The following is a 21961-nucleotide window of genomic DNA, read 5'->3' on the forward strand; positions in this document are numbered from 1 at the left end:
ATCATATTTGGCTAAGCTCTGCCTCCAAAAAACTCCCATCTTAAGCAAATGCCAGACTGCACGTGCTAGACTGCAGAGATCCTATTTGTACTTAGAGGCTGGGCATTGTTATTGCACTGCACCCTACAAAGCACACACAACATACTGGAAGCGGGCCAATGCCATAAATAATACAGGAGCAATTCACAGGTGGAATGCAGGGAGAGGATGGATTCAGCCAGATCTTGAGGACATTCTGCCTACTGGATATTTGCAAAGGCACAGGCAGCCTGTACGCATGCCTGCCCAAGAAACACAGATCCATGTTAAAGAGAGTGGGGAAATCATTAAAGCATATGCATCTCATCCCCTGTGGCCTTTATCAGGATCCAACACTCATCTTCCAAACACTACGTTACAATCTTAACCAAGTGTACGCTCTTCATTTGCCAGTGAACATGGCCGGCTAAAACATCAAAATTCACAAGTTACTCTCCAGCATGTGTGTTTTCTATCTTTCTCAAAAAACTCATTCAGCGACATTATAAACACACATAAAGTGTTGTTTAAAAAAAACTTAATTTGAACATCAGAATATTACCATACCCTGACAGCAAAACCAGCTGTTTGTCTCTCCACAGCTCATTAAAAAGAGAAGTTTGGGAAAATTATCTAGCACTGAAAATAAGATTAAGAATGAAAGTGACTTCTTAATTAAAAGAAGAAATACCTTCTTTGATAGGGCCCTTTGTAAGCATGCTTCAAAGCATAGCTTCTGCGATCCAGATCTTCCAATTTGAGTTTCAAAGACTTCTGCATGTGGTTGTTGCATGTGGTGTTTCGCATGTGCCAAAAAAAAATCCCCAAACTTTGAGACCTGTTCCCGAGATGGTGCATAAACAGCCTACAAGTACCTAAGTAGGATGTAAATGAAAAATCATTATGAAGAATTTTGCTAGGCATGGAGTAAGGAGCGGAAGGAGAGAAAGAAGATAGAGATACCTGTGATGTTTTGGTTTCCTACGAAACACTTCAGGTTACTTTGCATTACCGCACTTAAAAGGACAGCCTGGTGAACATCAGCCACTTCGTTTACCAAACTGGGGAAGCTATGGCTGAAATACATACATTATCCCTTTACTCTTTTCAGACTTGCCACACAGTCTTTAATAGCTACTCACTGGAAACTGGCAGGAAGGTCATTTCTTGCCTCCCTTCTGGCATTTATATCCTATTAACTTTTTCAAGTTGCATGGAAAGCATGTCTTTGGCAGGGAGGAAAATGTGCTTTTGAAGTGATAGGCACAGACCTTCCTCAGTCACAGAAGGGGAAAAGGAGCCATTGGAAATGGCTCTTCTGGCGCAAGTGGAGGCATTGCCTTTCCCCCTGAAACATGTTCTACTCGAATGCAACACAGTAAGTCAAGCAAAGTCTTTTCTCTACCTCAAGGTCCTTTGCTAAAGCTTACAAACCACCACCACCACTAGAACGCACAGCAGCTGCCTAACTCCTCTGTCTGCATTTTGGGGAGATGCAGCGGTGGGGATGGAATAAGATGCTTGCAACCTCCTATTTGGTGGCAGAGTCTAGACCCCAAAGGGCTCCTCAGAGTCAGCACTACTTGTAGATAAACCTCCTAGGGAGCTACCATGACAGTACAGATGGAAAGCCTTTCAAAAGCCTTTAGTAACTGCAATCTATTGATTTGAGACAGTACTTTGGAAATCCCCAGCTCTTTCAGAGCTACAGAAAACAACTCCCCCCCCGCCCCATCTCGCCCTCTTCCATACAGTTTATGCTCCTGCTGGAGAGATCTGAGAATATTCAACTTTAATTTGCTGTGATGGAGAGAAAGCCATAGCATCTGCATCTCTAGAGTGAAAATGTGAGGATTAGCGTATCCGAAATTGCAGATTTTCTTATGTACTGATAACTGCAGGGCCATTCCAGTTACATGAATTTTGAACTCAAAATTACTATGATCTAACTCCTTCCTCCAAATTCCTAAAAAGCCCCATGACAACAACCCCCAAGCCCCAAATCAGTTCCTGATGCTAGAAGGCTTGCTGTTTCCACGAAGACTTGCTCTTTCCGGTACAGGTCAAAAAGAAATCTCTAAAAAAATCATCATCATCTCCAGCTCTCCTCCTCCAGAGCAATTCCTGTTCCTCCCAGTTATCATACCAGATTGCAACAACCCTCCCCAAACAGTAGGAGCAGCACTGACACAGAGGCAGTTAGGCTGACGGCACATTTGGCAGAGTGAGAAAATCAGCTTTACACACTGGACATTTGGCAGCCTCCAGAAACTTCTGCTCTCTCCAGTGGTGACTGTTCCCACAGGAGGCTCAGGCCACTCCTGAGCAGTCTGGCAGCTGTAAGAGAGTTTTCTGAGATGCCCCGGGGTCATGGTTCCCCGTTGAAAATCCTGGCCAAGAGTCACCCCAGTCAGAAAAGGAAGCAGGTTTTAACCTCTTTTTCTGAATGGTGCTGCACAAGAGAACCTTCCCCCGCCATCCCTGTCTGCTGTGCCCATTCAACTTGACTTGTTGACAAGGAGCCAAGGAGCACAACAAAAAGAAATTGGACTTAATGTGAGAGGCTATGACTCATTTACAAATGAAGTGTTGCATGTATTGTGGGACTCAGGAAGGGCACCATCCATTTAACAGGTAGAGTGTACACGCAACACCCCAACACAGCTAGACTTACCCAGAGAAGAGATGGGCAGGAAAAGAAAGTTCCCACTACACAAAAAGTCTGGCTATTGCAAAAAAGTTTTGCCCACATGCAAAAGAACAACAAGTAGGAGCTCTAGAGGGTTTTTTCCTCCCTTGACTTAATGAAGTGAGGGAGAAGAAAAATTACTTTCTATGGAGAGGACAGGCACTTGAGAGTGTAACAACACGGGTATTTTCCAACTCAAAAAAGCAAGCAAAACTCCTTCCCTCCTCTGCTTAACTGAATGTCTAATGACCTGGCTGCTACAAGGTGGAAAAATGGATCAGAAATTTCATCCTCTGCCGGAACAGTAATAAGCACTCCTATGGCACAATATTTCCCTCGACAAAACCACTTCATTGGACTTTTCCCCCTAAAGGGCCTTTTAAAAGTCTGGATTAAAAAAGTAGTATAGACAGAACCAGAACAAGGTAGAGGGCAAGAAAAAGAAGAGAGGATGTATGTAGTACGTGCCTACACATTTCACACACACCATCTCCCCACCCCGTTCAGATACCGGCAGAGTAACTTCTCCCTCATTCCTCTCCCATGCACTGAACTTATTTGATGTAAATACAGTAATATTTGGGGATGCTCCTGCAGGACCTTCACAAGCTATGTTGATTCTTCAGCAGCACATTCACGACTTTCTGCTGAGCCTACAACTTCTCTCTCTGATTCCACACTGTGTGATGCTCCAGGGATACCACTATGCTGGCTACCAGGATCAGGTTAGAAATCATTCTTTCCTGTTTTGGACATATATCTGTCACTGCTTAGATCCCTTAACACAAAAATAGCAAACAATAAAGGAACTGTGTGCAAAAGCAGAGAAAGATGGACTTGTATTATCATCCAGCTGGCGCAAAGAACAGACAGAGCACCACCACAAGCAAGGCCTGCGGGAGCTGCACACAAGGCAGGACCTGGCAAGCAGGTCCTTGCTCCGGGATCCCGAGGCAGAAGCAGTTTTGAATGTGATGTAAGAGGTATTCAGCCACAGCACTGGCAGGCCATTGGACCTGATACTACAGCTAAGTTTGAGATGCCTATGAAAGAACTTACTTCACACCATCTTAGACTAGAAATACCTGTTTCTGAAGGAGGTACCCGGTGGGCAAATTGAACATCTTCCTTGTGAGTGTGTCATAGCACCAGATAACAAATTTTGTTTCACTTTGCATTTATCCTCATCTGCCTACTTGCACATTCATGCTTTCCACTTCAGCAACAGGATTCACTATTATAGTCTGTTATAGCACCAAGAAAAGGTTATTCACTGCAAAAAATCAGTAGCGCAGTCCTGCCAACCACAACCCTCCTTCACCAAAAGTAGCCTCTTTCAGTGTGCTCAGGATCTTGGCTTTCACTGGTCTGGGGTCACCTCTTGCAGTGCCACTGAGCTCAGTTACAGGTTTCTGCAGTGTCTCATTGAGATGCAGTGGCGCGGGCCTACACAAAAAGGAGTTTTACAGAACAGACAGGAACCTGTCAGATGGAAAAAAAACTTTCAATAGGAAGATTTTCCTTGCATGAACTTGGGTCCTTCTTAGTGCAGTCAGTAAATACAGCACTCCAGCCTGATAACTTTAAGCAACATCTCATTAAGAGAAAAATTTAAAACCAATCTTCTCATCAGAAGGTTCTGATCTGTACTTACTTCTTTTGGGCAAGTCACCGAGCCTGGAAATTCTGACAAACTTGCTACTAAAGCATGGTAAGAGTTGCTATATGAGGAAACCCGCATAAGCAAAGGTGACTACATCAACATCTGATAGGCCTGGAGTCAAGTCTAGGGGGAAGTCTCCCTTTCCTGCTTCTGGGAGAGGACAAGGAGATGCCTAGTAAGCAAAAAGACAAACAAACCACACAAGCAGTCCTTCAGCAAGCAGCCTGGGCTGAGGACCCAGACACAAGTGTTCGACCACCCCAGAGTCCCAGCACTGGAATTCACCCTTGGATGCTGACAGTGGCATCAGCTGCAACTCGGCAGCTGCCCTGCCTTCCTCGGAGCAGACAGAGTAATGACCCAGTTTGGCAAACATGTGGCTCACAACACCTCTGGTCAGATGAGTCAGACGTGTGATTTATTCAATGCCCAAGGCCAGTATCTCCTCTGAACGTCTTTTGTGTCTTTCCCTTCTCATTTTATATCTCTCTCTTCAACTCTCCCCAATTCCAATCAAATACAGGTTAAACAAATATGGAATTACAGAACTGCATTCCCTCCTGCTTCTCCTCTGTTTTCACATAACTGTTTAACCTGGACAATATGATACAGAAAAGGTAAAGCCGCAGCAGCGATTGCTTCCTTTGTGCAGCATTACGTTATCTTTCCTGTTGTCACTGAAATCACTCCTTTCATTCCACCTATAGCACACTCCTTGGAAAATGACTGGTAATAATCAAGGAAACAAGATTTCTTCCCTCCCACACAGAACCAGCCCGTAACCATCACTCTTGTCATTTTGCTTATAAGCTATATTCTTTTCCCCCACCTGTCTTGCAGTTTCTTTGTAGGTTGTGAACTCTTTGATATGGGGACTAAAGCTATGTGGGAATTCACAAAGTCTTAATCAGCTCTGAGGTGTTCCACCCATGCAAATAAATGAATACTGAATCGGGGAAGGAACATTCATGTGATTTAACATTTTGTTCCCCCATTTGACAACTGTACATATTGCTACATCCCTACGAAGGAAACTACATGAAATACATTTGCCAACTTGGGTTACAGGGAATTTCCCAGATCTAGAGTGCATTACGTTGGCGACAGTACAAGCAAGTACTGATGTATGTATTTAAAAATAAGATCAATTATTCCAAAGAGGCGACTTCATGATGGCACTTGGATACCTAACTACGTAACATACAACACCACCACAGCTGTTCCAATACAACCACTTGCATCCACGACTCTGAAGCTACAAAATTAGAAGCTCCTATAGAGCTTGGCTATGTATTTTCATGCTCTGAGAAAAATCCATCCCATTTGTCAAAATAATAATTAATAATAATAAAATAAATAAATAACAACAATGACAATAATAACAACAACAATAAAAAAGCAATACTTCTGGATATTCGTAACAACTCTTGATAATATGTGAAGAGAGCTAGAAGACCCTACTCAATTCTGACTTCCTCCCACAACTTAAGAGCATCCTAGTACTTACAGGGCCTATGTGTATCATGCCATACTTGTACATCACAGATAGTCCACATTTTCTGCCCAGACAAGTGTCTTTAGTCAGCTTGCAAGTCCTTCCAAGGAAACAAAAAGCCCCCTATCCTGTAATCCTTTCCAGACTCTTGGGTCACGATCAGCACTCACCTGTGCATGTTTCCATTGGTGGTGAAGGACTGTCCACATACTGAACATTTATAAGGCCTTTCACCTGAGTGCACCAGCATGTGGCGATCAAGGGAGCTCGCTGAGCTCAGAGACTTTCCACAGATGCTGCAGGAATGGTCTGTCCCTCCAGTGTCAGTGTTATGCTAGAGAAAGCAATGATTTTTTTTCATTGAATGACCCTTCTGAAGTGCCAGTAAAATATTAGCGAGAACTATAAACATCTTAAAAGCAGTTTTAAAGAGCCACTCAGCACAATACCTTGTATTAAGGTGTGCCCCCATAATATACTTCTCCTCCTTAGCCCTCCCCCCTCAACTCCACCCCCACCCTTCATTTTTAACTCCTTAATGCACCAGCACAAGTAGCTGTTTCATACAGCCTGCAAGGCTTGCCACATGCAGCATTTCTGCTGGGTGTGCAGCAGAAAGTGATAGAAAGGGATCCAGCAACAACCCATCAAAGGGCACCCTGAGATACTTTAAGCTGTGCGGTGCTTTGGGGTTGAGTGAGCGATAAGGGGGAAAACAGAAAAAGGATGTAATTACAAACTTCATGGCAGAAGAAAGACACTTAAAAGCAAATATTCTTTAAAGACATTAATTTCAAACTGACTGCGTAGTAAGAAAACAGAAGTAAACTGCTTCTGAGTGCACATGCAGACTTCTATGGCCATAAGAATGCCTAACAGAGCCAAATTATGGCCATTAGCTACCTTGTGATATGTACCACTCTTTCTTACTTGTATTCAGAGACTTGAAAATTTCTTCACATACCAACAAAAAAACCCACAAAAACCCCAAACAGGAGAGTTAAAAAAAAAAAAAAAAGTAACAGTTACAGTACAGGAGGGAAAATTGAAGTAATAACTGGTGCAGAGTGTGAGTGGACTCACAGTGGTGAACCACAACCTTAGTATCCAAAGCAGAACCTTCTGACATAGCAAAGACCAAACCTCTTTATAAAGTATGCATATATTTCAAGAGGAGAAAGAAGAGGCCTGTAGCTGACAAAAAATGTATTATCCATTAAAAAAGTGTATTTTTAATACTGCCTCCCAAAATTACTATACCCTGTGAAGGACTGAGAGGTTCTTCTACACTGAGAGGTTTTTAAAATTGTGTCTTCCTGCTTCTTAATTTGCATGACCAGTAAAGGGATCTGTACTCAAACAGGATAAGAAAACAGGACTTGTGCCTCATGATGGAAGTGGTTTTCTGGATCCTTGGGATACCTTAAGCTATGCAGAACAGGACATACATCCTTGTTTGAGCCACTGCGGGGGAGGAGGGAGGGGGTAGTGTTGGGGAAGGAAGGGAGGAAAATTTCCCACCTCGGGGTTGGGTTTGTGGGTTGTTGTTTTGTTTTGTTTTGTTTTTTTAAGAAAATACAAGCGGAAGGCTAAAATAAAAGCAAAACAGTTGAAAAAAGTTATAATGAAGCATTTCTGGTTTGCACAAGGAAATGTTTTTCACTATAGCAAAACACACTCTGGCAAACCAGACACACTTAAAAGTGAGAAATCAAGAGCTGGTACTCTTCGTACCTGACGAATGTGCATAGTTAGCTGGTGCTGTGTAGTGCAAATCTTTTCACACAGAGGACAGGTATAGGAAGACTTCTCTTCTTTTGTTTCCTGTGAACAAAACAAAACAAAAAAAATCAGAAGGAATACTGATATAAAAGAACTTGAAAGCTGTTACTGCTGAGGATGGAAAAACTATAATCCATCCTAAGTACAAAAGGCCACTGCTAACATAACAACTTGCATGTATACATTTATCATCCTGATAGATCCCTCAGGGAAGTTTCAGAAACTTCTGAATTTATGAATAGGGGCCATTTTAACTACTGCAGAAGTACAGCAGCTGTTTTAACAGCACACAGATACTCGGCAGTAGCAGTTTAGGACAGGAAGTGAAGGCAATTATTGTGATCAGCTCAAACTGCCAGAAAGAATTTAGGTGAGCAGAAAGTAATTACTGGAACATCGCCAGAATATGTGGGCAAATGCCACTAATCTTCCCAAAAGATCTTTAATAAGCAAGAGTCGTCGGGACTTCAGGTTTTCCACCTCATCTCTGTAGCAAGGCAGTAGCTTGGTGCCCTTTTCTAGGGGGCTGCATGTTCTGCTCCACAGCTGACTCAGAAGGAAGAGCAGCATTTACTGAATCACCAACACCATTTCCCTTAGCATCCTGTGTTTCTCCTGGAAGCATCCCATCCAGGCACACTGGCCATGCCCAACCCTTCTGAAGCCTGCAAGATCAGATGAGATCATAGCGAGAAAGAGTTGACAATGCAGGAGTGTACGTGACTCAAAAAGAACACATTATGAACCCGGTTATTCTCCACCCAGGTGAGAATCAGGAGTAACCATGGTCAAACCACGAGTACAAACAATGAAGCTGACCAGAGAGCTCAGCCTGATTTAAGTATGCCCTTGAGACACTGAGCAAAGCCACCACTCTTTCAGCCAAGGATGAAATGGCACTCTCACAGGAACCAAAGGCGTTTGCCTGAATTGTCCACAAGGATGGCTACGGCATGACATAGAGGGTATTTTCACACCACCTCACCAAGAAGCCCAGGCATAGCTTCTGCAGCAATGACAATTAAACCTCGGTTTTCTGCAGAATGATGTAAATCTTCACCAGCTAGATAGATCCACTGCCTGTTACCCACACTTCTGGTGACAAGAGAGTACAAAAAACATCTCTGCATGACCAATGGGAAAGTATGATATTTATGCCAAAAGGACATGTTCTACTGAACCTCTATGCTGGCTATTTTAAGTATCATCAGTAAAATCATGAAAATAAGCAAAAAAGAAAACCCACCCTCAGGAGCTCTTTAGTCGGGAGGGAGTTGATGACTATGAGTGTATCTGTGCATTTCCCCTCTCCACGCAGCTCTTTTCCCCCATTGCTGTTCCAAAAGTCATCAACTTGGAAGCAACCCTTTCCAGATTGTCAGACACAAGCATTTGTGTAGAACACTGAGAATGACTAACCCAAGCCTCTGTGACAAATTCTCTGGCATGTTAGGAGGAAAGGTGCTGATGCAGTCTTAGAGAAAAGTTTTTTTAAGTCTCAGTAAGGGAATATGCCCTCCTATGTGACTTAGATAACCATTCTGGAGAGTCCCCTATTAAAAACCTAACACTGTTTTCAAAAATAAGGCCATGATAATTTTCAATTAACTTCAGCAACCTGTGGATTTGGATGAAGATCTACTTTCCCATTTTGCCTGAAGTAAACAAAACTTGGGACCTCACTTCTAAAAGTATCAGGACTGCAAGGATTAGGTTCTCCCACTCCTCCCTACTACTTCTCTTGTACATCTTTTTCTAACTGTATTTCAGGGCTCTCTATGCTAAAGCTAACCACTGTAGGCCACGCACATGGGCCAAGGCCTAACGTACTGTTACTCACAAAACATTAGAAAGGAAGCAAGAAAGGCTTGCCATTATGAAGTCTGAACACCGCAAGAAAATTAAAATGCGTTATTCCAGTGCCCCCCTCTTCTATATACAATCAGACAGTTCACATACACACATTTCATCCTACTTATACCACTTTAATTTTACTGCATGCAACCTGTCTGTGGAGTAATGTTCAGCTCCAATTATACTGCAACCCTGTTAAAGTTGGCTCAGGACAGAGAACAAACACACTGTGCCATGAGGAAAATCCCTGCAGCTGTGCTGACAGTTTAGATGGTGTTTAATCCCCAGGGTATTTCTGTGAAATTATCAACCTACTACTTTTTTTTTTTTTGCGCCCCCCCCCTCCCCCCTCCCAAAACGAGTGCTGCAGCTCTACATGATGCACTTGATTGTTTCAAAGCCTGCTTTCTAGACTGCCTGCTCTTCGAATCAGCAATTAACAGAAGATAGAGTAATTGCTGGTTCACCTTGAAGCAAAGATCAGAAACACACTATAGCTCAGCCAGAGCTGATTAGTATTGAGTCTGGGGTTTATTATTAACTAAAACCCAAACTTTCTCCAGTGGTCACACAGGGTACACACTGCATACCGTAACACAGCTCAAGCAAATCCAGGGTAGCTTCAACAGGAATGCTGTTGACTGACCCAATCCAGACCAAAAAACATCAGCATCCCTACTGTAAAAGCACCCCACTCACAAATTTAAAACACAGCACTCAGCTACCCTGCTGGAGCCGGGTTGGTGAAAACACACTTCCTGAACTGAAAAATAAAATTAGCAGCTAATTTGTTAGCTACTCTCCCTTTAGCAAGTCAACCTGGCATGATTTCTCTGCATTCAACTGATGGCAAAAGCTTTTGGAGTTCTGCATTAGGTCTATTTGTTTTCCTCCAGCTCAAAAAACACCTTTGTCACACTTTATTTTCTTCCAGAGCAAAGTAAACGAGAAGTAAAAATGGATGCTGCTTGATGTGAGAACGTGTTTATTAGACTATGAGTAGAATAGAGCCAAGCTAAAAGTCAGCGTTATGAAGAGAACCATAGACTTTGTGACAAAGGTTCACAGCAGAATGTCTCGTTGCCAACTCATGGGAAACAGCAGTCAGACCCAGAAAACTAGCTAACTGTTATTATCATTGAAATTATAATAAGGGGCACATTCTGACCAGAATTTGAGATCTGTGCGCTGCTACACACTGAAACAATTCAGTACTTTCATTCTGCTATGCTGAAAGTGGAAATTTGCTGTATTAGAGGCTGCTAACCAGATTGATACCCACTTAATATTTCACATCTCACTTCTATTTTCTCAGTAATATAGCCATTTGCCCTTCTGGCGATAACGATCTTTCAGCCTAAAAACAAATAGACTATTTACTATGTTTTCAATGTATTTGTTTATTTTTATGCTGTAAGAATCCCTCTTAATCCTGTCACATTTACTCTCGAGCTTCCTTTGATTCGATGCCCATCGAAATATCAGGTGGAATAAAGGTCACTAACGCTAATAAACTTCCCTGAAGCCAAACCACATGGTGTACCGGCGGACAGCTGTGTAATAGCACTGCCACTGAGACTGGTCTGAACTCCAGTGCCTTACTTCACGTGATGAAATCAAGGAAACAGGGCAGCCCCTAAGTGGGAATACTGCAATCAAACCTTAAAGCCAGGTGCTAGACAATACAATCTCACAAACACTGTTGCCAGTATACTGTACAGACCCTTCATTTAAGAATGTTCATTTACAGTTAATGGCTTTTAACTGCTTTCAAGAAAAAAAAAAACAAGACAAGTCATAAGTCTGTCAGCTGGACAGCTACTCGGCAAGCTATTAATAAACTACTATAGGAACATCACGAGTCATGCCTCTCAACCTTTCTGGTCCTTGTTACATCTTGACTCATTTACAAATTCTCCGTGCTTCACTACAAGCTCTAAAGTCAAATGGACACAGGGATTTGGGGTATTTCTTGCTGTTCTGCTGGCATTCACCCAGCAGGAGAAAAACATGGATAGAAATATTCACAGCTTTAACTGATACAACTCTCTCCTTTCACTTGTTGACATCAATATTGCTGTCAGCTGGTGCCATCAACTGGTAAATGGAAAAAAACTGATAAAAGCTACATAGATTTGGTCTGCAAGATTTGTACAAAGCATTCCGCAATAGCTCTCCATAGTTTTATTAAAAATGAAGTAAAGGCACCTTACACTATACACGTGTGACCCGAGCGTCCTGATGGACCCTTCGTTCTAGCACCACCTTTAACCTTAAATCACTTGGATCTTCCCAGGGACAGCTGCACACCTCACGAGGGGTCCCACACGATGGCCGAGCCAAGTGCCCTGCCACACCGCTCTGCTCCTCTCTAAGCTACTGCTTTTTTCCTAGTTTCATGAAATGAACTGGTGCCCCAACAGGTTATGCAAATGCAAGAGCCTGCAGAAAGGATGCAGCGGTGAAGAAGCAGCAAATCTTAGGGTGGCTTTGCTACTGCTAATGGCATCTGCTAGACCAGCTCACCATTGCATAACATCAGAGCTCATGCTCAAATGTTTTACACGTGAATCCAAGCAAGTGGACCCCTTTGTTTCCGAGTTTTCTAAAGTTATGTTCTGGAGAGCCACCAGAAAACATAAACAGAGGAGCAATGGCTGTGGCAAGAAATACCCACTGAGGGAAAAAAAGCCAAACCATCAAAGAAACATACTTATGTCTTATCACTTCCCACGCAGCTGCTTGTTTCCCCTTCACGCTCCCTGCATTTGGGTTTACACACCTGGTTCCTCCTGCCAATCCGATTTGGTGCAGGAGACTTCGAGGGGGATTTGATAGTTTGAGAGTTCCCGCCATTTTCAGCAATCTTCCCCACATTCATCACTGCTGACATCATGGCGTCAATGGAGGACAAGTCTGCTCCGTCCAAACTGTTTGGTGAACTTGGTGATACCTTGTAGCTGTTTAAGCTTTCCAGCTGCTTCTCTAGAATTAAAAACAAAAACACACATCCCATAATACTTGGAGTTCTTGTAACAGGAAAAGTTTCTCATACTGTAATGCGTAGGACAAGGTGTACGTTTCTTCTCGGACATTCACGTTCATCTTCATTTTCAACCTTAATTCAGTATGGGGCTTATAGAGTGCTTTACCTTAAACTCTCTTGCTGTAAAATGGTATTATTCATGGTACCTTGTGATCACCATGAACTAGTAGAGCAGTACTGATGAATGCACACTCTGGCAAGCACAATCATTCAAGCAAGCACGTGTTTTGAGCAGAACTGCACAATTAAGGCATTAGTAACACAGTGTAGGGTACTGGGTTCTCTTTCTAGCATAGCTTAAGCCAGTTCTGTATATGGAATAAGCTAAATTACCAAAATCCAACCAAACCAAAATCCCAGATCCCCCCAAATGCCCCTTTACTGCCACAGCTGGCATCTATGTAGATTTTTTTTTTCTTTTTTGTCTACCAAGCCATATTAGTCCATGGAGCATATGTGTTACATCCATGACTAATGCCACAGCTAAAGCTGTTCAGACTCAGACTTCTCCATCACATTCTGTATGTAGCAGGGATGCTCATGTCTCAGACACCAAATTCCAAACACACCTAAAATCTCACCTCTAGTTTCTCAACATAAAGACATGTCAAACACACAGGTAAGGCCTTCCACCTTCCTCTTTACAAGTTTGAAAACGAAAATGCTTTCAAATTAAACCCTCCTTTCCCCTAAAAAAAGCCTCCCAAACAACCAGGAACACCCTGCAAGTCTTTTGCTCTGTCACCTCTGGGAGAAAGCACAGAATCTTAATGCCTGTCGGGAGAAAGTCACTGTAACACAAGAGGATGTGAGGGTGAACAAGGAGAAACATGTTTCTCTGTGAACATTTGATCTCTGCATAATACAGTCTTTGGACGATAAGTTTGAGCATTATAAACAGGTGTTTTTTTTAGGCTAAGTAATGTGGTGCCAAGTTATTGGGAGCCAAGAAAATCTTAGTTTGGAAGCCTGCAGTGGTAGTTGAGTATTTATGTGCCCATGCTTCTGCTCAACCTACTTTATACTTTTCAGACAGATAAAGGTTAGGGATGGGGAAAGAAAAGTATGCACCAGTGCTTCTGCTCAGTGTATCTTACACTCTTCACACAGATAAGGGGTATGGATGGGTAAGAAATGTTTCTACAAGCCTTAATCAATGCCCTAATTTACAGAGTCACACAGAGCTAGTCAAACCAGTTACCTTCATTTTTATCCCCTGATTGACTGTGACTCTCTTCTTGGTTGCTGATCTCCTCACTTAGTGTAGTATGTATGGTAGCGTCTGGCTCTTCAGCTTCTTCTTCAGCAGCACCCTCTAGCACTACGTGAGGGAAAAGGGAAAAAGAGAAAGGGAGTAAGTTTTTCTGGAAGCCATTTTAGCAAAATAAGACTACAGCCCTTTAGTTTGAGGGCTCCCCTGACTAGTACACAGGTCTGATAACAGAAGCATGTAAGCAGTGCCAGCACAGTCAAGCACCCACTGCCACGAGTGGCTGGGCACTGGGCTGGGAGATGCTGCTGCCTCTGCCAGTGATGAGACCTGGGCAAACGAAGAGAGGAAATCTTTACCAGCTTGGTCCTCAGTATTCAGCCAGCAAAATGGAGGAGGGGGAGAAGGAGAGAGCAAGCTAGCATATCTCTGACAGTCATGACATTTGGTTGAGAAGTTGGAAGAATATTCTGCAGCTAGAGTATTTAAGTGATTCATTTCATACACACACTCCTCCCCCCTTCTCTTCTTGGAGTATTAACATTTAGTCCAATACATGAATTCATGGTGACCTTTTTCTTCCTTCTAGCAATGATAAAATGACTGCTGAGGTTTCTGGGACCATTTGGCACACTCCTCACACCCACTGCCCAAGGTTTTCACAGGAGTTGAAGACATAAGCAACCATCATACGTGCCAACAGAATTTCTCCACACCCCTTTCTGAAACCACCAACTTATCACACTATCGTTGGGGTTTCAGGAAGGGTGCCTGTTCTGGCTGAAGAATGACAGGGCAGTTAAACATCATTTTTAGAGGTGATGAGGAATGATGGATACATGAGAAAGAGAGTTCTCTGCCTGCAGCACCCACGGTGATAGCCTCTGGAAAGGTTATTTGTAATACGGAAAACTACTGATACATTTTTAATGGAGAAATACACCTTTATAACCTTACAAGCAAAATATTTATTTCATTATGGAAACAAACACACTGTGGACATTTCATCATCTCAGATTTATAAACTGCACCCACCAAACTTAATACAGGTTTTCCTTTTTTTCAGAAAGCAGAGACCATTGGCCTGAAACAGTGGTTAACTCAACAGGGTTTCTTCCTTTTAAAAAAACATTCTCAAGGATGACATGCAAATCAGTCACGTAACACATCTTCAAATGCTGTTTGAACAGCGTTTGCAAACAATAAATGAGTACGTTATCCCAACTGCTGACATTTTAGAGCACCCAAGAAAAGGCAGACAAAGAGAACAGGCCCGACTCTTGTCAAGCAGTTCCTCATTTCACGCAATGCCAGACAAAGCAGCAGACTCAAGCTTCCTACGTTTAACCGCTGACCCTCTTAGGAGCAGCACGCAGATGATTTGACATAGCGAGTCAGCACAGTCTAGAGACAGAACCTAGGACCCAACTAAGCCCAGTTCCTAAGGCTCTGGATAACATCAGCTTCTTAGCAAACACCGTTTTCTATTTGCATCTTCAAAAAACAGACAAAAAGACTATTTTTATACTACCCTGAACAACTCAAGGTAAACCTTCTTCAGTAATTTTTGTACTTTTCTGCCAAGAAAACACTAGTGGTCCCTGTGACACAGGGATTTCTTGATCCAAGATGAGGCCAAGCATCCATTCTTCTGTATTTTCTCCAGTAATTATAGGAGCTGTTTATTTGTTTGTCTTTATTTTGTTTGTCCTTAACTGTTATAACTTTGCTGTTATTCTGTTTGTTTTTAAAAAGGTCCATCTCAGTCATGAGCAACACAGTAATTTCTTTTTTCCCTTCTACATCTTTTTTTAACCACTTATGTGGTGTTGACTTAATTTTGAATAAGAACCAGAGTTATTTTTGTGACTGGCCTAAATCTTCTAAGTTGCTGGCTGTATCTGCTTAGTACCACCAAAAATAAGGACCAGTTTAAATTATTTGGAGGGATTTCTGTTAAAACAATGCAAATAGGTGCTTTAGTCCTTAAAAAACCCCAACCATATAAAACAACTCTTCCTTCCAAAGTAGAACTATTCATTCCTCTTTCAGTCAATATCTAGGACATTAACTTCACCACTGATCCATTCGGGAAAAAGTCAATCTATTGTGCAACTGTGAAGACTCCTGTGTTGGCCAAGGTAACTTTAAGATAGCTGAGGAGCTTCCCAGAGAACTAGAGTCAGAATTCCTAGTGCTGCTTTTAGCAACAGTGAAAATGAGAAATGTTTATCACAAAGAGAAGATGTAGGCATATATGCACACATTAACAAACCTACCTCCTGGTTTAGAAATGCCTGCTAGCTTGCTCTCTGTACAACCATGTATTGTGCTATTACAGCTTTTCATAATTTCTATGAACCAACAGTAATTTTATTTCTGAATCTGAATATCTTCCTGCTAACACAAAGATGTATAGTCACCGATATTGTTTTTAAAAGTGTTTTCTGTACGTTAAAAATTTCCTATTTTGAAAGCAGTTGAAAGATTGCAACTAAATTTCTGCACAAATAGGTATTATTGTTGCATACTTTTATTTACGTATGTATTTTCCACTTTCTTGCATGCAGCAAAAATGCATCACTGAAACAAAGACAACTGCAGGAGCAGCACACACCAATTTCAGAAGCGTAACTTTCTATTTGCAATAGGATATAGAAACAATAAGAATACTGGGCCAAATCACTCCTTCCTGTGGGAAAACCCGTGGCAGAATGCCTCTAGGCAGGAACATACTGAGAGATTTCTCTTGCAGCTTTTTTTTTTTAATTTTCATTTTTCTTTAAATAAATGCATCACTGAGGATGGGGATGTGTTTTTTTTTTTTCCACGGCACCTATGAAATTCGGGGAATCTGACAGGCAGCAACCAGCATGGATGCCCTATGCCATGCTGCCTTTAGGACTGCAAACCTCAGCTCACACCAAATGCCCCTGCTTTGGAGGTCGTGCTGATGAAGCCTTCTTCCTCCCCCTCCCCAAAAGAAAACAAAGACCTCCAGGAAAGAGGGCAAACAGGAAATAAGCTGGCAAACAGTGCAGCCTCAGGTTGCATTCAACATCGGACCAAAGCCTCTAGGAAACAGGGAAGTGGTCACAAGCATTCAAGTCATCTTCTGCTTTGAAGAAACCCCCCAGTGTCACAGTCATCCTCTGTGAAAAGGAGGAAAAGCAGAGAGCAAGCGACACAGCTAACACATGGCGGGGGAAGGGGGACCAAACAAAACAATGTGTTAGCCCTCTTTGCACGGCGACACCAAGAGACCTGTCTCTTCTGCAGGAATGTGTCCCCTCCACTTGATGATGTTGCTGAAACCACGAAACTGGGACAACTTCGACCCCACAGAGAAACCTGAGGGGCCTTTAGCTCCTGCTTCTGACAGAGGCCCACCCCTGATGCCCCTCATAACCAGCTAATGGGAGAGTCACTGAGAAAGCAGGGAGCTAAAAAAAAAAAAAACTAAAAAGCCTTGTTGCTTCCCATTCAGTCTGTACAGGAAGACACTTGCTAGACCTATTTCCTCCTTTGGGATAAAGTGTGACTCCACTGTATGTTAAAGCTGAGCCCATCAACAGTTACTTCCCCCCTTCCCTTATGTGTATGTATTTGTATTTAATCTTCTTGTTTTAAGACCACTCTCAACAGTTACAGCTGCTTTTTCTTCTGGTGAAGAGCATCACGAATGAAGCAAAATGGAGAACACAGGCCACAGGGGAAGGAAGAAGAAAGGAGAAGAAGTGATGAGTCTTCAGAGTCACAGTCACTTGACCTGCTATTGAGAGGTGGCTACACAAGCACGGAGCAACACGTCCTGGCCCCTGGGAGCTGGTACAAGTCTCTGCTCCAGATTGCTCCACTGTCTTTGCACATGAGCTCTCCCTTTGGAATAGATAGGAAGAAACACACAATACAGGCAAGGAGGGGGAAAACCTGGTGTGTAGCACAAAGCTGCTCATTGTTCTGCCTTCTGAAAAAAATCCACACTAATGTTAAAGTAGAAGCCATGCACTAATTGGGCCAGGGAAAGATTAACACTCTCAGCCAAATACTTTTATTGGTTTCATTAAACATGCTGTAGTACGTAGTGCAGAACACGGCAGGGAGGAGAAACAGGGGAAACAAATGACAGTTTTAGGAATGTGCACCCCCACACGCATGCATTGCAAACCACTTTTTCCCGTGAGGCCCAAACAGGAATCCTGAGCTTTCTTCATCATTTCCATCTTAGCAATGCTATTATCTTATTCAAGGTTTTCCCACTGCTTTTTTTCTAAGTGGTAGAAAAAAACCCAAGGATCATTTAAATGAAGGCCAGACCTTCTCGTATACAAATTTAGATGAGAAGTGAACTTCAAAGAGGGATATCACATTTGAATAAACAAAAGTTTACCGTTTACCCATGAGATTATAATACCTAAGAATCACTACGCTGTGCTCCAAACAGTTTCTGATGCACTAGTCTCCTACTAAGCTTCTACGCAGAGGAGCAGATTTTATTCCCAGAGCACACGGTGACACTCCCACGCACAAATGGTCACTCCCACCCCAAGAGATGCGCACAATCACCCACACTACATTTTGAATGCGATTTTACATCAAAGCTGGCAGGAAGAAAAGAGGGTGAAAAGGCATCGTGTGGAAAGAAAAAAGGGTTAACACTATTCAAATGTGTTGCCTCGAGGCAAAGGAAAACCAAACTAAAAAAGTTTTCCCGACTGACCTTTTTAATACCAACTCTGCCCTTGCTACTGAAGTGTTGGTGCTGACTCGGCACCCAGTGGTAGAGAATTATACTGGCAGCGTCACCTCACTGTCACCACTGCTGGAGCAACAGTACAGAGCAGCCTATGGGGAAAGGAAGACAAGCATAAAAAGAAAGACAGTGGCATGGGAGTACCCGGTGGTCGATCTTTCACTTAATATGTGGTAAAAACTAAGAATGTTACCCCAAAGGTTTTTTGAACTTGTGCCTGTAACTACCATTCTCCTCTAGGGAAAAACAAAACCAAACAAAACAAACCCTAAAAGACAACAACCGAAAGAAGCAACATCTCCTGAAAGGTACTCTCCAAGCACCAAAATACAGACCACTCCTCCTGCTATGAACTCTCTGAGCTATTAGCAATACAGTTGTTTTACCTATGTTAGCGCATATATAATACTTTGCTTCCTAAAATAACCCTACAAATCCACAACATCCATATGCCTTTTCTTACCTAACATGTACACAGGCAGATAAACCCAGACACAGAATAAAGTGAAGTTCATGGCCATGCCTTGAAACTGAGCTACGGACCACCTTCTCTTTTGGGGGTGGAGCAGGGGAAGAAGCACCAAACAAGAACAAGACGACGCCCATATTTCCAGCTTATTTTGTATAATGTTGCTACAACACCTAACAGTTAGGCTAAATATTAAAAATTCAAACATATTTACTCCTCTTGTTTTATTTTCTTGCGTGCATGATGGGACATGCATGTGCGTTTAGTTTTTATGTGGGTTTTGAAAATCACCTTCTGATGACTTAAGGACCACTACTGGTCCTCAGGACTTTGGCTCAGATGACCAGAAGCATCTCTCTACAAAGCATACCAGAATTTGAACTTAGTTAATGCCTTAAGCGAACGACAACTCTGAATCACCACGATACCCTGGTATTACATTGATGTAATACGCTGAAAACAAGGAAGCTATACTCATGTAACAGTGAGATGCCGTACCTGCAAAGCAGGGGTTTCCTGGATGAAATTCACCTATATGGTCCAACTGGCTCACAACCATGCACGGAGACACCAGGCAGCCTTAATGCATTTGTACCTATCTTCTTGGCCCTGTGCTAAATTTGCTAACTTGAACAGGGCACCCACGTTTGCCCTTTTCGCAAGCGCTGTGTGCTGTGGAAACATCCCTCATGCAGGAGCCTGCGGTCTCACTAGGCTCGAAAGGAGAACCGAGGCACACGCTGCTCGCTCCAGCACCGAGAGCGAAAGCAAAACCCGACAGCCCCTGGGCTCCCGAAAGCCCAGCTCTCCGCCAGCATGCTTCGTAGGCACCTCAAGATGGTTTGAGCCCAGCCTGCACCGAGCTGCCGACCAGCACTGCCAGTCTTGGGAACGGCACTGCCACACGAAACGCACGGCACCACGAGAGCTGCAGTAATTGGCGGCCGCATTTGGGCGCAACAGCTGCTGCTGAATTTTGAGATTTTCTAACGCCTTAGCCCTCCTCCTCCGCTGCCCCCCCCCTCCCCCCCAACCAAAAAAGTATCTTTGAGCGGTTCCTCATCCTCCCTGTTCGTATCAGCTTGTGGGTGAGCACCTGGTCCTCCAGGAAGCCTTTGTCACTGAACTGCAGCCAGCTTCAAGAGCTTGTTCAAGCAAAAAGAATACCGAGATTTGAAGACAGCTTAGCAAACCTGGGGCCACAAACACCACTTTTAGACAGGCAAAAAAATAAAGTGGGGGCAAACAGCAGAGTAAAACAAGTGGCTGTAAGCAGACATCCCTCCACTCCTTCCCATGTAGACAACTGCGAACACCCCTCCATCCTCACCCGTGCCTGCCCGCGCAGATGTCAGGAGGCGGGTGGGGAGGAGGCCCTGCTCCTTCCCCAGTCACCAGGGAACCACAGTGATGCTGGGGGAACGAGGGATGAGACAGACCTTGGGCCTTACCCGGCACATCCCCTCCCCTGCGCCCTCCCCGCCGGCTGAGGAGGGACACAAAAGCAATACTGTCTGTCCTTATAAGCTCTGCTTTGCATGTGTTCAGGGAGTGGGGACAGCTGTGCGGACGGCTCGCAGAGTTCCAGGAAGTCGATGTGTTTCTTGGCTTTGACTCCAGTTTATTTGCCTTAGATGAAGTGGCGACCCGATAAAGTCTCTTCGTGTCCCCGTCCCCCCCCACCCCGGGGCTGGCACCGGCCGCAGTGGGGCGGCGCTTCTTGGGACACAGCCCAGGGTCTCTCCCTACACTGATCGGTCTCCCCCTGTCCGGCCGCCACGTCTCTCCCTCGGGCCAGGGCTAGCTCACATCCTGCTGGGCAAGGGGACGGCCTTGGGAGAGGGTGGGAGCCCGGAGCAGAGCCAGGGACCGGAGGGAGCAGGCCCTGAAGGCTCTTCCCTCGGCAGGCAGGATGGAGGTGTCTTGCAAAGGCAGGAACAGGTCAGGCCAGCGGTGCCTGCCAAAAACACCGCGGCCCACAGGGCCCCTGAAGGAGCTGAGGACGAGACAGAAGAGCAGAGTGGCAGGGGGAAGCTGAAGCGAGGAGCAGCGGGCACCCCATCGCGCGTGTCTCCCCAGGAACAGGGAACGTCTGCCCGAGGGGAGCCCCAGCAACCCTGGGGACACACGGCCCGGGGACACAAAACCTCCTCTGCTGCTGCTGCTGCTGCCACCACCTCAGACAAGAGAGAGGGGATGAGGATGCAAAATGAGGAAATAATCTAAAATGTAGCTCTGTAGGTTTGGGTTGGGTTTTGTTTTGTTTTGTTTTTTTCCCCTTTTTGCTTTGCCCTGCCAAACCTAGTTAACTTAAAACCCTGGGAAGGGGAGGGAAGCTATAGGTTGATGTCCCATCACCTACACGGCTAAGCAAGCACTGTGCTGAGGAAACGGGATACTTTGTCCAAGAGCCCGAGGGGTGAGCTAGATGGACTGCATTTGGGAGAGCCAGATGGAAAACATTTCTGAGTAACGGAGAAGAAAAGCGACCTCCTCTCCAAACAGCCTGAATTACAACACCCCTCAGCTCCGACCGAGGAGAGGCTGCAGGGACGTGGGGTGGGTGAAGCAGGACGCTGGGCTTGGCTGGGTAGCTGTGACGAAGATGCTGACATCCCTGACAATATATGGCCAGTCTAAGCCACGGGATATCTTGTCCTTTTAAGGTGGGCCAAGAGCGAGCATCTGTGCAGCAGCAGCACAGCCCCAGGCTGCCATCAATAGCCCCTGGTGTCACTGAAAGAACAGGGGCTCCTGTGCCGTACCAACTGGCCATGCCGATGCCCAGGCACCCAACCCGAGAGGAGACAATCCGCCTGGTTGTTCCTCCACACCAGCATCACGGAAACAAGAAGGAACATTAATAACGAGGGGAAGAAAAGCCACGAAACCATGCGGCTGGGCTGCTCGCTGGCAATTGGCGCCTGCAGCTGTCAGGGAGGGAGGGAGGGAGGGCGGGCCTGTCCCTGTCCCCATTCCCAT

At 44.2% G+C, this 21961-nt stretch overlaps 1 protein-coding gene across 1 annotated transcript in view; it reads right to left on the minus strand.

The window, feature by feature from the left end:
* Positions 1-13811, minus strand: part of RREB1 (ras responsive element binding protein 1) — a 67937-nt gene extending 54126 nt beyond the window's left edge. Inside the window, exons 1-4 of the mRNA XM_082480018.1 lie at positions 13749-13811; positions 12284-12486; positions 7600-7689; positions 6036-6199 (exon numbers count right to left, since the gene is read on the minus strand). Of these exons, the coding sequence (XP_082336144.1) occupies positions 6036-6199; positions 7600-7689; positions 12284-12397 (368 nt within the window). The 5' untranslated portion in view covers positions 12398-12486; positions 13749-13811. The remainder of the gene's footprint in view (positions 1-6035; positions 6200-7599; positions 7690-12283; positions 12487-13748) is intronic.
* Between the last annotated feature and the right edge of the window lie 8150 nt (positions 13812-21961).

This window comes from Vanellus vanellus (assembly GCF_965231255.1).
Source record: "Vanellus vanellus genome assembly, chromosome: 2".
Taxonomy (NCBI): domain Eukaryota; kingdom Metazoa; phylum Chordata; class Aves; order Charadriiformes; family Charadriidae; genus Vanellus; species Vanellus vanellus.